The following is a 13,956-nucleotide window of genomic DNA, read 5'->3' on the forward strand; positions in this document are numbered from 1 at the left end:
TTTTTTTTTCTGATAATGGCATTAACTATGTAATGGCCACGCTGTTTCTACATCACCTCACACATTTTCTAGTTACTTATTGGCCGACATATACTACTATTGTGTTTGTGTATGTTAAAACATAATAAAGTCTGTTTAACGTTGACCTACTATTACATTCAGATTTGTAACCCACACAAACACAACTGGTACACATCAAATATCCGAGCTCACTAGTTTGAAACTGCCAACTGATGTTGAGGTTAGATATCACATTTTGTTGTCCTTGAAAATCTTTATTTTTTTTCTGTAGGCATACCTTTCCTCTGAACCCTTTACTCCTCCCTCTTCTACCTTTGCTGCTTAATCCCTTTTCTTTCTTCATCTCCTCTGTTAGCACTCTCTCTCTTACCGTCTTTATTAGTAGTGGAATTATTCACTTGCCTTGCACCTCAGTTTGAATAAATTGAGTGTTGAACTATTGAAGAGAGGGGCTTTTTTGGCAAGCATACATTTGGCTCTGAGTATGCGCGTGTGTTGGGTTAACAAAGAGACAGCATTAAGAGACGACTAATCCCAGTGGTATAGCCCACTCATGTTCTGTTTGAGAGCGGTGTAATTAAGGGAGTGCACCTTTCCGAAGTCACCTATTTCAATAGAAAACACAGCTTCATACAGAGACACAGGCAGCGAGACACATACCCGCACTCACACACGCACATGCGCACACACACACACACACACACACACACACACACACACACACACATACACACAGAGCTTTCTTACCCAGGCAAAACTTACTCTGTGTATAATTACATCCCGGTTCTAATTTATCCCTGGGAATATATCAAAACCTTAGGATGACAAGGAGGCAGGGTAGGAGAAAAAGAGAGCGCCATGGTAGCGGTGAGGTTCAGAGAAATCATAAGGTCAAGAGAATGTAAGAAAATAGTGCTGTGGCGATACTATGATTTAGGTATTTATTTTTAGATTTCCAAACACTCTTCTCATTTGTCTGTCTGTCTGTCAGCCCCCTTCTATTGCATCTTCTCTTTTCCACCACTGGCCAGTGTTAAAACTTCCTATAGTCTTTTGGCATTTTACCAAACAAAGTGAAGATGTGCTCAAAGACAGGTTGATGGATATACACAATTGATTGTTGTGCTGTTTCATAGACAGAAAGAAAGATGTCTTTAGTGTGTTTGTGCATGAGACACAGAGGTGTCTTGGGTGTACAATGGAAGCTGAAAAGAAGGTCTCACTTGGGGGAAGGATACACATATATTTTTGTGTGCTCACACAGTATTTGGCTGCAGCAGAGTATATGAACATTGACTGAATGGAAATGATGTGCACACACACACACACACACACACACTCAGACACACTAACACACATGTTCAGTGTTGACATCTATCATGTCTGCCCTGTCTGTCCACGTTTGATGAGGTTACACCCCAGTCCAGCCCAAAGCCTTCCCCTTTTCCCTGTCCCTGCTTGATGAGGTCACTCCTTTCACTCTGTGACGAGGTGCGTTCCAGCCAACCTTCAATCTGACCACTGACAGGATGGTGACCGCAGGTGACCCAGTCCCGTATAGCCAGAGGAAACTTCTTGGGTATTGCACCGCAATGCCCCCCCTCTGGCGATGGGCCCGAACTGATCTAGTATGTTTGTGAGTGTGTATATTACTTTATGAAAAAAATCTTCTATCCTTTTTGTAATCAATTGAACTTGATGCAAGTTATACTAGGTACTGTAGAAATACATTTAACTGTAAACTTAATTGTTTAAGGACATATGAGATGAGGTGTATGTATGTATTGGCGCTTGTGTGTAAGTCCTATGCTCCCTTTTTATAAACGCCAAGGTCACCTTCTACATATGACTCTCTTTCTCACCCTAAGTTTAACAGGGCTGAAACACAGATCTGTTACACTGCACTGTATACAGTAAGTTGTGAAAAAAGATTTGATTGTTAATGTGTGATTGCATGAGCTTTGATGTTATGTGTGTGTGTGTGTGTGTGTGTGTGTGTGTGTGTGTGTGTGTGTGTGTGTGTGTGTGTGTGTGTGTGTGAGAGAGAGTGTTGGTGACAGGCTCCAGAAACCCCCCCTAAACCCAGCAGCTTTTCCCAGCAGCTGGTGTTCTCTCCTTGGCCTTGATCACCATCACTGCCTCTTCCATCCCTGGGTGGACACACACATACTCACACACACACACACACACACACACACACACACACACACATACACACAGATTTGAGTAGCTGAAGTAATCAAAGCCATGACATCTCAAGCCTACAAAATGTTGATTATTTGACCACACGGAATGGTTCCACCTGTGCATCTGCTCATTTAACATATTTGCATATCTTCTGCACAGAAGAAAAAAACTGTCCCAAGCCTCTGATTGTGTCACATTGTGATTGTGGACAATGAAACACTGAAATTTCAGCTGAGAGTCTTTAGACTCTTTATTGTCCCATAGGGATAATCATTTCCACACATCTTCTTTCCATAGCACAACACCACATATAGAACACATAAAACATGTAACATCACATTAAGACACCCACATAGACATATCAAATGTGAAAACTACAAAGCAACTGAGGTGGTGGTGGCGGTATTACAGTTTGTTCAGCACTGTGATGGCGATGGGGACAAAACTTTTTTTTAAATAGGCTTTAGTCCAGTTCAGTGCTCTGTATCTGCGGCCGGATGGAAGTAGTGTGAACAATCGATTTGGGGGATGGTCTGTGTCAGCTGCTATTGTACATGCTAGGCGTGTGATGGCTGTGTCATTCATGTCTGATAGGATGGGTGTGGGGAGACTGATTATCTTAGAGGCAATATGTGTGATTTTAGTGAGTTTGTTTTTGGCTACTTAAAGTGTGCGCATATGCTCAGCTAGCTATGAATGGACATTCCATTCCATTATATTGTGTGTGTGTGTGTTTGTGTGTGTGTGTGTGTGTGTGTGTGTGTGTGTGTGTGTGTGTGTGTGTGTGTGTGTGTGTGTGTGTGTGTGTGTGTGATAACTAGCGATTTAGGCCTAGGTTTATTATAATAGTCTCGCTAGTCCACACAGCATTCCGGGATGGGAAAAAAACATGCTCTGGTTTATTGGCATGTCTTTAAACCAGTTACAATCGCGAGCCCCGGTGCCTCTGCAAAATAGCCTCGGGAAGGAACTTGTTTTGGTGGAACATTTGTATTAGGGCTGAACGATTTTTGAAAATAATCTAATTGCGATTTTTTTCCCAAATATTGCGATTGCGATTCGATTATTTTTTTAAGCTTTTTGTCTTCTGTATTATTCAACAAAGAATAATAATATAATAATTTATAGTATATTACACACAATTACACACTAGACAGTTAAATAAGTAAAAATATAGTATATAGTATATATCTATATACACACACACACACACAGACACACACACACACACGTGTAATTTTTTACAGTGCACAGAGAGGAGCTGCCTCCAGCCCCTCCCCCTCGTGAAGTTGCGTGCTGCCGTGTGCACTTGTTCAGAGAGGCTATCGTTGCGTTAGCTAGTTGCTGGTGTTCTTGCCATGGGATTAACTGTACTAATAAAACTGTTGAAACACCGCGGCCACGCTGCTGTGAAAGCTCCCCGAACGTCATTTATCAGTCTGACTGTTACCCCTCTCAGTGGCAGCTCCTCCACTCCATATCTTTATAACGGAGCTAACCGCTAACCGGAGCTAACCGCTAATCAGAGCTAATCGTTGTCAACCGAGCCTTGAGTTCTGTGTGCCTGTATCCATTAACTGCATGTATGGACCTAAGCCCAAATAAAACCCTTAATTTTATTAAAATGGCTGTAAAAGTTTTAAACTACAACTCAGAGTTGTTTGAATGACAGAAATCAGTTCAAGGTACGGCGTACCATTAGCGTGCTAGTTGATGCTTTCTCTGCGGAGTGCAGACTGATTTGCTCTCGCGAGTCATGTGACCAAATCGCAGCCTTTGCGATTAGGAAATCGCGTTTTAACATATCGCGATATTATCGCAAAAGCAATTAATCGTTCAGCCCTAAAAAAACTCAGATTGGACAGATAGTCTAGCTAGCTCTCGATTTTCCCTGCAGAGATCTGAGGAGCAGTCAACCATAGTCCTCATAAATCGACCAGAGTTTAAAATTCCAACACAAAGAAAGCGGAAGGTAACTGACATCCGGCCAAAAAGGACATACAGCGAAATGTCCGGTGGCAATGGAGAATCCCGGAAGTGAAGGTCGTGGATATAGACTAGGTTTATAATGATAGCTTTGATTTGGTCCCCCGTCCTTCTCTTCACCTCTTTCTCCACACTGTCCACTTCCATCCTGATCAACAAGCTGACCTCCCTTAACAGCTTGTTGAGACTGCTGACCTCCGAGCCTTGATGCCACCACACCAGTACACCACCAAGAAAAACAGAGCACTGGCTGCTACAGACTGAGAGACGATCTGCAGGAGCCTGTTGCACACACTGAAGCATCTGAGTTTCCTCAGAAGGAACAGTCTGCGCTCTGTCCTATACTGAAGAGGGCTTCAGTGTTGTGAGTCCAGTCCAGGTTTGTATTGATTTGGACCCCATAATACTTGTATAAGTCTACCCTCTTCGCTTACTCTCCCCTGGATGACAGGCAGGACAGGCCTCTTCCATACTTCCTCGGTGGGACGGACTAAGACGCGAGGAAGGGAAGCAAGTAAAGGAGACATGGATGCAATTTAAGGACCTGGGACCTACCCATAGTCTCCAAGTGAAGACGGCATGTTTCTCACTGGAAATTATTCAAATTAGAATGACAACTCGTTTTATACAGTAAGACTAATGAAGCTCCTTTGGGTAATAGCTCAGTGTGTAGCCTACTGTGTGCGAGAGAGAGCCAGTGAGAGACTGTGGATGCACTCAGAGCAGACAGCTGTTGGTTATCGGAGCGGAGTGTAGGTTTTACTGCTAAGCAGGAGAGGAAAACCTGTTATTGTAGTCAGTCAGTTATTGTTATAGAAAACTGAAGAGATAGGCCTGTTTTTGTGTATTTTAGATTTTCTTTCATGTTTTGCAGCTGTATATTTTTAAATAGGGAAGAAAACCCTGTCTTTGCATTTTATTTGATTTCATAAATTTTATTAAAGATGCTTGTGACATTTCACATGTAGCTTTGACTTACAACTGCCCATTAAGCCCACTTCGTAGAAAATACGAAGTCGTGTTTCGCCATTAAGCCTAAAAATATTGAGATATGATTTTTGGTCCATATCGCCCAGCCCTACTCCCACCTACTCACACACATCCTGAAATGAACTGCAGCTATTGTGTAGTGTTTACCTAATAGGTCTCCATCTCAGTGTTCCTCCCTGCTTTGAGATTCTCGCTCTCCTACACACACACACACACACACACACACACACACACACACTCTCTCTCTCTCTATCTCCCTCTTTTCCTTCTTTTTCTCTTTCTGGGTTCAGCTGGTTGAAAGCTAGGTAGGGGGTCTGTGGTCAAATTGGCCGTTTCCACACTGTGTTCTGCTGTACCTGCTGGCAGAGCTATCAGATAACTTAGCTCCATCTCTCTCGTTCCTGCTGGCAGTGTGTGTGTGTGTGTGTGTGTGTGTGTGTGTGTGTGTGTGTGTGTGTGTGTGTGTGTGTGTGTGTTGGAGGATTTGAGGTTCCTTGATGTAATTGGATGCTATATGATTTTTTATTATTGGTATGATTTTTTAATTTATGATGATTTAATCTTGCATGCTATATGGACAAACACACATGCATGCACTCAAACAACTATTAAGTCTGTGTTGCTGCAATTGGCTGTAAACTGACCAGAGTCCATAGCTCCCTCTGTTGGCTAATGGTGAACTACAACCTCTCTGTCTCTTTCTCTTCTGTGTTGGCAGCTCTCTTTCCCTTTACAAAAACAAAGTTCAATATTGTGTGTTTCGTAAAATTTCCATATTACTTCTTTTAAGATTTGTTCCAGCTTTACTTTGTTGTAATAATTTATTTTAACCTAAGTATCATTAAGTGTCAATGAGAAAACACTGTGCTATTTAATTATCAACACAAAAGTCATATTTTTGTTCATCAGTATAGGAGCTTTGTTTGCGGCTGTAGCCTCGGTCTAGTAATGTGTGTGTGACTGGCACAAGTGTCGATGGGTGGCCTGAGGTCAGCTGCTTAAGTGACCGCCTCCTGAATTTGTTAAAGACTGTTTTGACCAGCGCGCGTGCACACACACACACACACACACACACACACACACATACACACACACACACACACACACACACACACACACACACACACACATACACACACACACACACACACACACACACACACACACATACACACACTGCCCTGAATGAACTTGCCTGGCCTATCGAGTGGTGTGATTGATGTCAGTGAGAGTTGCAATGGATAATTCTTCCACAGATGTCAACAGGCTGCCACCACAGGGTCAAAACACACACACACACACATACACACACACACACACACACACACACACACACACACACACACACACAAGCACACATACACACAAAAACACAAAATCACAGACAATAGACAAGAGTGAGAGATCAGCAGTGTACAGAGTCTAGCCTTCAGTAACTGAACTGAGAGGACGATGCAAACAAGTCCATTTACACACACACACACACACACATACAATTATTAATTATAATTGTGCGATTGTATTCTACATTTTAAATGGGTTGGGTGTTTTTTAGTACAGAGTAGTTATTTTATCTACAGTCTTGTACAAATCATGGGAATGTGATTGCCAGGGAGCCGGCACACACAAGTACACACACACATGAACACACAGGGTATTTCCCGGGCTTTTTACTGTAATTGCTTTGTGTTTAAGAGGTTTGCGTGGCAGACGGGTTTGTCCAGCGAGAGAGAGAAGTGGCCTTAAGGGGTCACTGTCAACATACACACTGGCCGAGGACCAATCAATAGTCAGGGGGGCAGGGTGGATGGCGATGGGGTCAGAGAGGGAAAAGAGGAGGCAGAAAGAGAGAAGAAGCTAAGGTTGTTTCAAATAGAAGATTCAGAGGCTTCAGGAACATATGGGGAACATATGTGTTGACAAATTTTAAAGACCACAGCTCTGTTTATGATTTTGTGTGCATGGTATAAGACTTTAGTGTCTCACCATAACAATTCTTACCTATTTACATAATAGACAAAAGCTTTTTAAAGCATCTCACACCGCACATATGCAGAGTGAAACCTGATCCTTAGATTCCATTCTTTTGCTTTTTTTTTTTTTTTTTAATCAAAGACATTGCTGCTTGTACTATAACGGAATGCCAGCATCCTAAAAATCACTTTCTAACACAAACTGCATACATGCATAAATTACAGAATGTAGAACTCTGCTAAGAAAAGTGCCATTGAATATTTTCTAAAGTAAACTGCAACGAAATACACCTCTATGAACACGATTGGTTCATCACAAAAAGGCCGTTTAATTTATCTTTGTGTACGTGACATCACTGTTTTTTCAAATGTTTTTGTTTGTTTTGCAGCTCTGAAATGTGTGATTTCATATTTGCATCTCTACTCTAGACATTTCCTCCCCTCGTTGTTACACTTAAAGTATTCATTTATATGATAGTTTTTTGTATATTTTGAATTTAATAACATATTTTTCAATACACATTATGCATGTGTGTGTGTGTGTGTGTGTGTGTGTGTGTGTGTGTGTGTGTGTGTGTGTGTGTGTGTGTGTGTGTTTTAGACAGAGGTTTTGGTAAAGGATTTGTTTGCCCAGTAGTGACGGCAGCATTGATTCACACTCATCTTTGTCGATGCTTATAAGCCCCTGGATACATCATAACTCTCTCTGTGTGTGCTTGTGGACATGAACCTCATAGTATCTGTGTATACGTGCGTTTGAATACATGTACCTCTGTGCAAATGGCAAATGTACGTGTGTCAGTGAGTGTGTTTTTGTGTACCTGCAAATGTCATCTAGGCCCCTTTCTTTGTCGTCAATGTTGCTCCTAAAAATAAGTTGTCTTTATTCCGGAAAAGAAAGACCATTGTTGTCATTGATCCATATCTATCTATATTTTCAGTGTATTTCAGTGCTGTACATTCCCTGGGTCAAAAGAATTATGTACCGTACTCACTGACATGTGTGGAATGTGACAGTGGAAGAGAGACGTCTTTATGTAGCTCCACACGGATGCTTTATCAGCATACAAGACCAATATTAACATCCTCATTTTATGTTGTCACTTCAAGAGAAAAAGGGTAATTAGTAAAGTAATACTATATGGATGTTCTACTGTCATCCAACAAAGCTGAGGTGTGAAACATTTGACTTGTTTGTGAATATGTGAGAGAAAGAGAGAGCGCACGAGAGAGAGAGGGGGGGGTGGGGGGGGGGGGGTTGTAGTTACTGTTGCACACACACATACACACACACGTACATCAAAGCAGAGATTGGTTTCAGGAAATGTTTTATTATCTGTTCTCTTCCAAAGCTGCTAATCACAACCACTCTCTTTCATCTTTGCATCCACCCCTCTGATTTCTTTCTCTCTATGTCCCTCTCTCCTCCACACTTCTCTCTCCCCCATCCATCCTGTGTGCAGGGGTATCTGAGCGTTGGAAAAAAGTCAGATAAAAAAGACAACATTTAAAAAAAAAAAAAAGAAATAGGCAAAGCAGAGTCTGAGTATCCCTGTAGGTTTCCAATTTTTTAGAAAAAAGACCCTTCCCTCTCTCCTCACGTTGTCTTTTCTCGTTCCTCTGTCTCCTCCTCTCACTGAGGCCGAGGAGCGGTGAGATAATTTTCCTGTAGAATCCCTCTCGCACCAACAATAATCCCATCCCAAGTTGTTAGAAATATTGGAAATACTGGGAATATATAACCTGCTGGTGCCAAGACGGCAGGGAGCTGGACAAAACATCGCGCAGCGGGGAAAACATTGTCCCAATCATTCCCAAATCATTCCACAACAAAGGACAAGGGCCTCAGAATTGCCATAATCCCGTATTTTACTGCTGAGCAGTGATGAGCTCTGCTGTACTGTGTCTCTGTGTGAATGTGTGCAGTGTGACACATTATTTAGGCTTAGAGTTTAGGGTCAAGCTTACACTTTTTCCTTTGATCTTACAATTCTCTTGAATTGATTAGGTCCAATTGTGTGTTTTGCAGCTAAGATGACACAAATGTGTGATATACCTGAATAATGCCTCGCAACATTGTGTAACTCAAATGTTTAGCCTTATATTTGTATTTTTTTGTTGTTGTTGTTGTTGTTGTTAAAAAACAAAGAAAGAAGATTTCTTTTTCCATGTTGTCTTTTTTTAACATTACAGGTAGGCCTAGATGATTAGAGAAATAGAGGCCAGAGGAGAGAGACTTTTGAGAAATATTTGGTCAGAAAGACAGAAGGAGAAAGGTTGGCTGATAAAGAGACAAAGAATGAAAGAAAGAAGAAGTGTGGGATGTCTTGCTTTAAATCTTTCCCCCACCTGTCTCTTTCTCCTTTCCGCTCCCTCCTTTCCTTCCTCCCTCCTTCTCTCTTCCCCTCTATCGCTCTTTGTCTGATCCCTCCCTCTCCACCTGCTCTTCTCCCTCTCTCTTTTGCTCTCCCTCCTTGTCTCCACCCCTTACTCCGCCCTTCCCCGCAGCCATTGGTCAAGTATCCACCAATCACAGCAGAACCGGGGCCTGAGGGACTGCATATGCAAAATGCTGCTTAATATTCATGAGCTGCTATCAGGGCTTTAAGTCGTTGATTAGGACAGCGGCACAGCTTTCCGTCCCAACTGCCTGGCTGGCTGGCTGTGTGTGTACCTATAGCCCCCTCTCCCTGGCTCTCACACACACACCGCACACACGCTCCCTCACAGCTATACACACGCAGAGCCGATCAGTGCAGGCAGCGCAGAGCCTGGTAATTGTAGTGCTCCCTCCAAGCGGAAGGAAGGACCGAGAGAGAGGAAGACCGGGGAAAGAAGAGGAGGAGAGAGAGGAGAGATATAAAAACTTTGATTTTTTTTTTTTAAATGTTCTTGTTTTTTCCCTGGTGGAGGTTGACATGACTATGACCCGGTATCGCCGATGGATTCGGTAGGACACCCGTTATCTGAGTGTTTTTTAATGCACTCTGAACAAGAGTAGGTAAATTTTACCTTTTAATCTTATCCTTTTATTCATCATTCAACTTGTCTTAGTCACTGTCTTTCATTGTGTGTGTGTGTGTGTGTGTGTGTGTGTGTGTGTGTGTGTGTGTGTGTGTGTGTGTGTGTGTGAGTGTTTGTGTCTTTATGTGCTGGTATGCAGCGGAGGTGGCCAGCACCATGTCAAGGTTGTTTCTGCTGTCAGGTGGCACACGTTCACTGTGTGTGTGTGTGTGTGTGTGTGTGTGTGTGTGTGTGTGTGTGTGTGTGTGGCTGCAGTATCCGGACAGCAGCTCTTACTCAGTGGATAGAAGAGCGGAATTTCTGTCCCTCCACCTGGGAGCGAGACATACACACAAACACACCTGCATACACACACATACGCAAAAACACACACACACACACACACACACACACACACACACACACTCATTAATAACATTGAGACGCAGTTTCTCCTTCACTTTCTTCACTGGCATGAGTCAAATTGTGTTCAGGACAAAACAGCAACTCAGTCAGAGTATGTCTACTTGCGTGTATGCCTGTGCATGTGTTTATACTTGTGTGTATGTGTGTATTCATCCAAGCAGAGAATCAGAGAGGTAACAGGGCATTGAGGTTACAGGAATAACGTGGAGAGACGGGAGGAAAAGGGCCCATAAGAAAGGGGGAGAGCTTGGCTCTTAAATGCCAGAGGAGGTAGAATTTCAGACGGGCAGCTCAGCGTGTGGCCCCGCACAGGAATTAGAGACAGTTACACACACACACACACACACACACACACAAACAAGCGAGTGCCGCTGAGCTGCTCCTTTAGCCAACGCTTTGCTCTTTTAGTTGAATGTTGAAGACGCTGTTAAAAATCAGATGAACTTATTGGCAGAACGGACAGCAGCAGTGTGGGTAATTGTGTGAGTACCATGCAAGTGTGTTTTATGAAAATGGCAAAAGGACAAACAAACTCATAGAATAAAGTGTAGTAAAAATACCGATATACAGATACTTTGACCTTTTTCAAACGTTAGAATGTAAATAAAACATTGATTTTTCTGAAGTAGTGAGTGTAATTCAGTAGGTGGACTACAATCTCTTTGCATGTATGAATTCACTCATGGCACTGATACTGTCAAATTTGCATTGCCATTAATTAATGAAACAATTTAATAGTAAATATGTAAAGAAATAAAAATACATGTATAGGGTAATTAGGTTCTAAGTGGCCGTGGCTTTATAGTAAATTAATTAAAATGAGTTGCACTGAATCACAGCCTCATTTAAAGTGTTCTTACGGTAGAAAGTCAGAGGTGAAGAACTAGTCAAAGCAGAAGCCGATGCAGGATGATTTTTACTGATGTGTTTCCTGAACATGATATTATTGAGATTTTTAAATAAAACGGACATTTTTTGTGTACTTTGAAGCTGTCTCACCATTGTGTGTGTGTGTGTGTGTGTGTGTGTGTGTGTGTGTGTGTGTGTGTGTGTGTGTGTGTGTGTGTGTGTATTTAACATGCTGAGACCCTCTCACCTACACAGTATGTGGAGTGGAGAGGAAAATGTTTAAGTAAAAAGGGCAGCTGGTCTTTCATCATTTTTAAACAGATTTTTGGTTTGTTTCAATTATGATTAGATTTGAACAAATAATAGAGATTTACAAATGCCTAAAGAGTGATTCCTTTTCGTATTATTTTATATTTATTAAAACAATGACACCCGAAGGCGTTTTTAATCTTTTATTTTTTTTTTTATGGCAGTGCAATGCCATGAATCAGCCTTTGATGAGTTTGACAAAGACTCTTTAGAACAACCTTTCATATTGGTGATATGTTCTATATTGAGCATGCTGATTTCCTTTTGTAAATCAAATGACTGGATGTCCAGATCAAAGTCTGATTTCAAAACATTTTTGACTGTAAGGATTCAACCCTGTACACTTTACTGAGCAGAGTCTGTGTGCTGGTCTTTCAACTGCAAAACAGTGTGGTGTATTTTAAGAACCAACAGCAATTCGGGTTGAACACATTAAACTCTGTCTTTTCATTGTGAATTAGACATAAAAGTGAACATTTTTGGCCAGAGTTTGATGAAAAAAATGTATAGCGTGAGAGCTGTGTTTAGAAATTAAGCACAAATATATTGACAGAAAAACACACTTTCATGTCATGTTAGCGGTGGAATGTGCTGCTTTACCTGTGTGTGTGTGTTTCTGTGAGTGCACGTTGGCTGGAACCGCTCTCACATATTTAAGAAATCCTGTGGTCCATTATTGCATCTGTCCATCTGTCCGCTTCTTCATCCATCCATCCATCCATTCATCCATCCATCCTTCCATCCATCCACCGTTCTCTTTTCTCTGCTCAGGCTTCCCCTCGTTTGCTCTCAGGCACTGCTCTCCTGCACTAATTAAAATATTAGGGATAATGATCATACCGATAATAATAATAATAATAATAATAATAATAACAACAAGTACCGCTTAAGCTGTTAACATAATTGCATTCCCCTCATGCCACCATATACATACCATTTGCATATCATTAAGGTATATTTCCGACGGTGACTTTAGTGAATTTGGTGGTTTTTGTCAGTGGGTGTGAAGGAGACGGGTGGTGAGAATTACACAGCGGCCGTGCTGATCATTCAGTAAAAGGTTTGCAGTGTGAGAGATAGCAGCATGAATGATTGCGGTCATTTGTTTTCTAGATTTAATTCTTTTGATTTAATGACATGGAAATGTTTGTGATTGTAAGTGAAAATCTAAATTTTTATTCAATCAAATGAAGTCTGAATGAGTAACAGTTTGGTACATGTTTGAAATTGCACTCTGTCTAAGTTTGCCTTAAGTGAAACATTTAAATTCATCACACTAAATTCATACATGGCCAACAAAAATATAAACAGAATCATTTAGTTATTGTGATATTCATTTGCCATTTGAACATATTTAATAATTAATCGGTGCACACAATAGCGCTTTACTTTCACCCTGCAATAATTAGTGTTTAATTTCATTGTATCAAGACAGCAATGGAAACAATGCAACAGACAAATTCCATTGTTTCAGTTCATTTTTGGAGCAATACCATGACAGATTTGATAATGATTTTGGGGGTTTTGTGATTTTCGTGGTGACACAGTGTAGTTTAGATAAATTAACTGAAGAAAATCTAATTCTTGAAACTTTAAGGCTGCCCGTTCTGCTTACTGTACACTCTGTTGGTTTAAAATATCAGCAAGTGCTATTTAACTAAAACCTAAATAGTGCAGCTTTGTAATAATGTAGTAGGCAAGGTAATGATCATTTGCCTTTGCTGTTGTTTAACACTGTGGTGAAGAAAAGATCAACATCTATGGAATTAATGAGAATAAAAAGAAAATATTGCAATATTGTTTCTTGTCTAAGAAAATAAAGATGTATTATATTTCTCTCTGCATTTTTGTTTTTGTCAGTCTCTCGTGCACTCTTTTTCTCAGGCCATGAGGGAGAGAAAGCGGTAGAGAGGGAGAGAGAGTTAAAGCTGACTGGAGGGAGGGACGGGGGGACCAAAGAGAGATTGCGTAAATTAAAATCCTTTTAATCTCCTTATAAAATCATTTACTTAATTCATCTGTCAAAGCACGTCAATATGTGCCGCACTGATTGTTGGCTGTGTGTGTGTGTGTGTGTGTGTGTGTGTGTGTGTGTGTGTGTGTGTGTGTGCGCACACGCACACTACATTTGCATCTGTTTGTTGTCATGCATGGATTCGTGCCTGCCTGCCCACATTTTGTGTGTGTGCATGTGTGCGTGTGACCTATTGGT

The 13,956-nt window shown here is 41.3% G+C and overlaps 1 protein-coding gene across 11 annotated transcripts in view; it reads left to right on the plus strand.

The window, feature by feature from the left end:
• esrrga (estrogen-related receptor gamma a) overlaps window positions 1-13,956 on the plus strand; it is a 174,553-nt gene that overhangs the window by 89,000 nt on the left and 71,597 nt on the right. For 5 of the 11 annotated variants that reach the window (XM_035999359.1, XM_035999360.1, XM_031314199.2 and 2 more), the window contains exon 1: window positions 9,784-10,154. The exons of 2 other annotated variants lie outside the window; for them this stretch is intronic. In XM_035999359.1, coding sequence (XP_035855252.1) covers window positions 10,099-10,154 — 56 coding nt within the window. In that variant the 5' untranslated portion in view covers window positions 9,784-10,098. Of the gene's footprint in view, window positions 1-9,781; window positions 10,159-13,956 lie in introns of those variants that run through there. 4 more of the 11 variants (XM_035999361.1, XM_035999363.1, XM_035999362.1 and 1 more) reach the window with 4 other exon arrangements.

The sequence above is a fragment of the Sander lucioperca genome, chromosome 3 (genome assembly GCF_008315115.2).
Source record: "Sander lucioperca isolate FBNREF2018 chromosome 3, SLUC_FBN_1.2, whole genome shotgun sequence".
NCBI lineage: Eukaryota > Metazoa > Chordata > Actinopteri > Perciformes > Percidae > Sander > Sander lucioperca.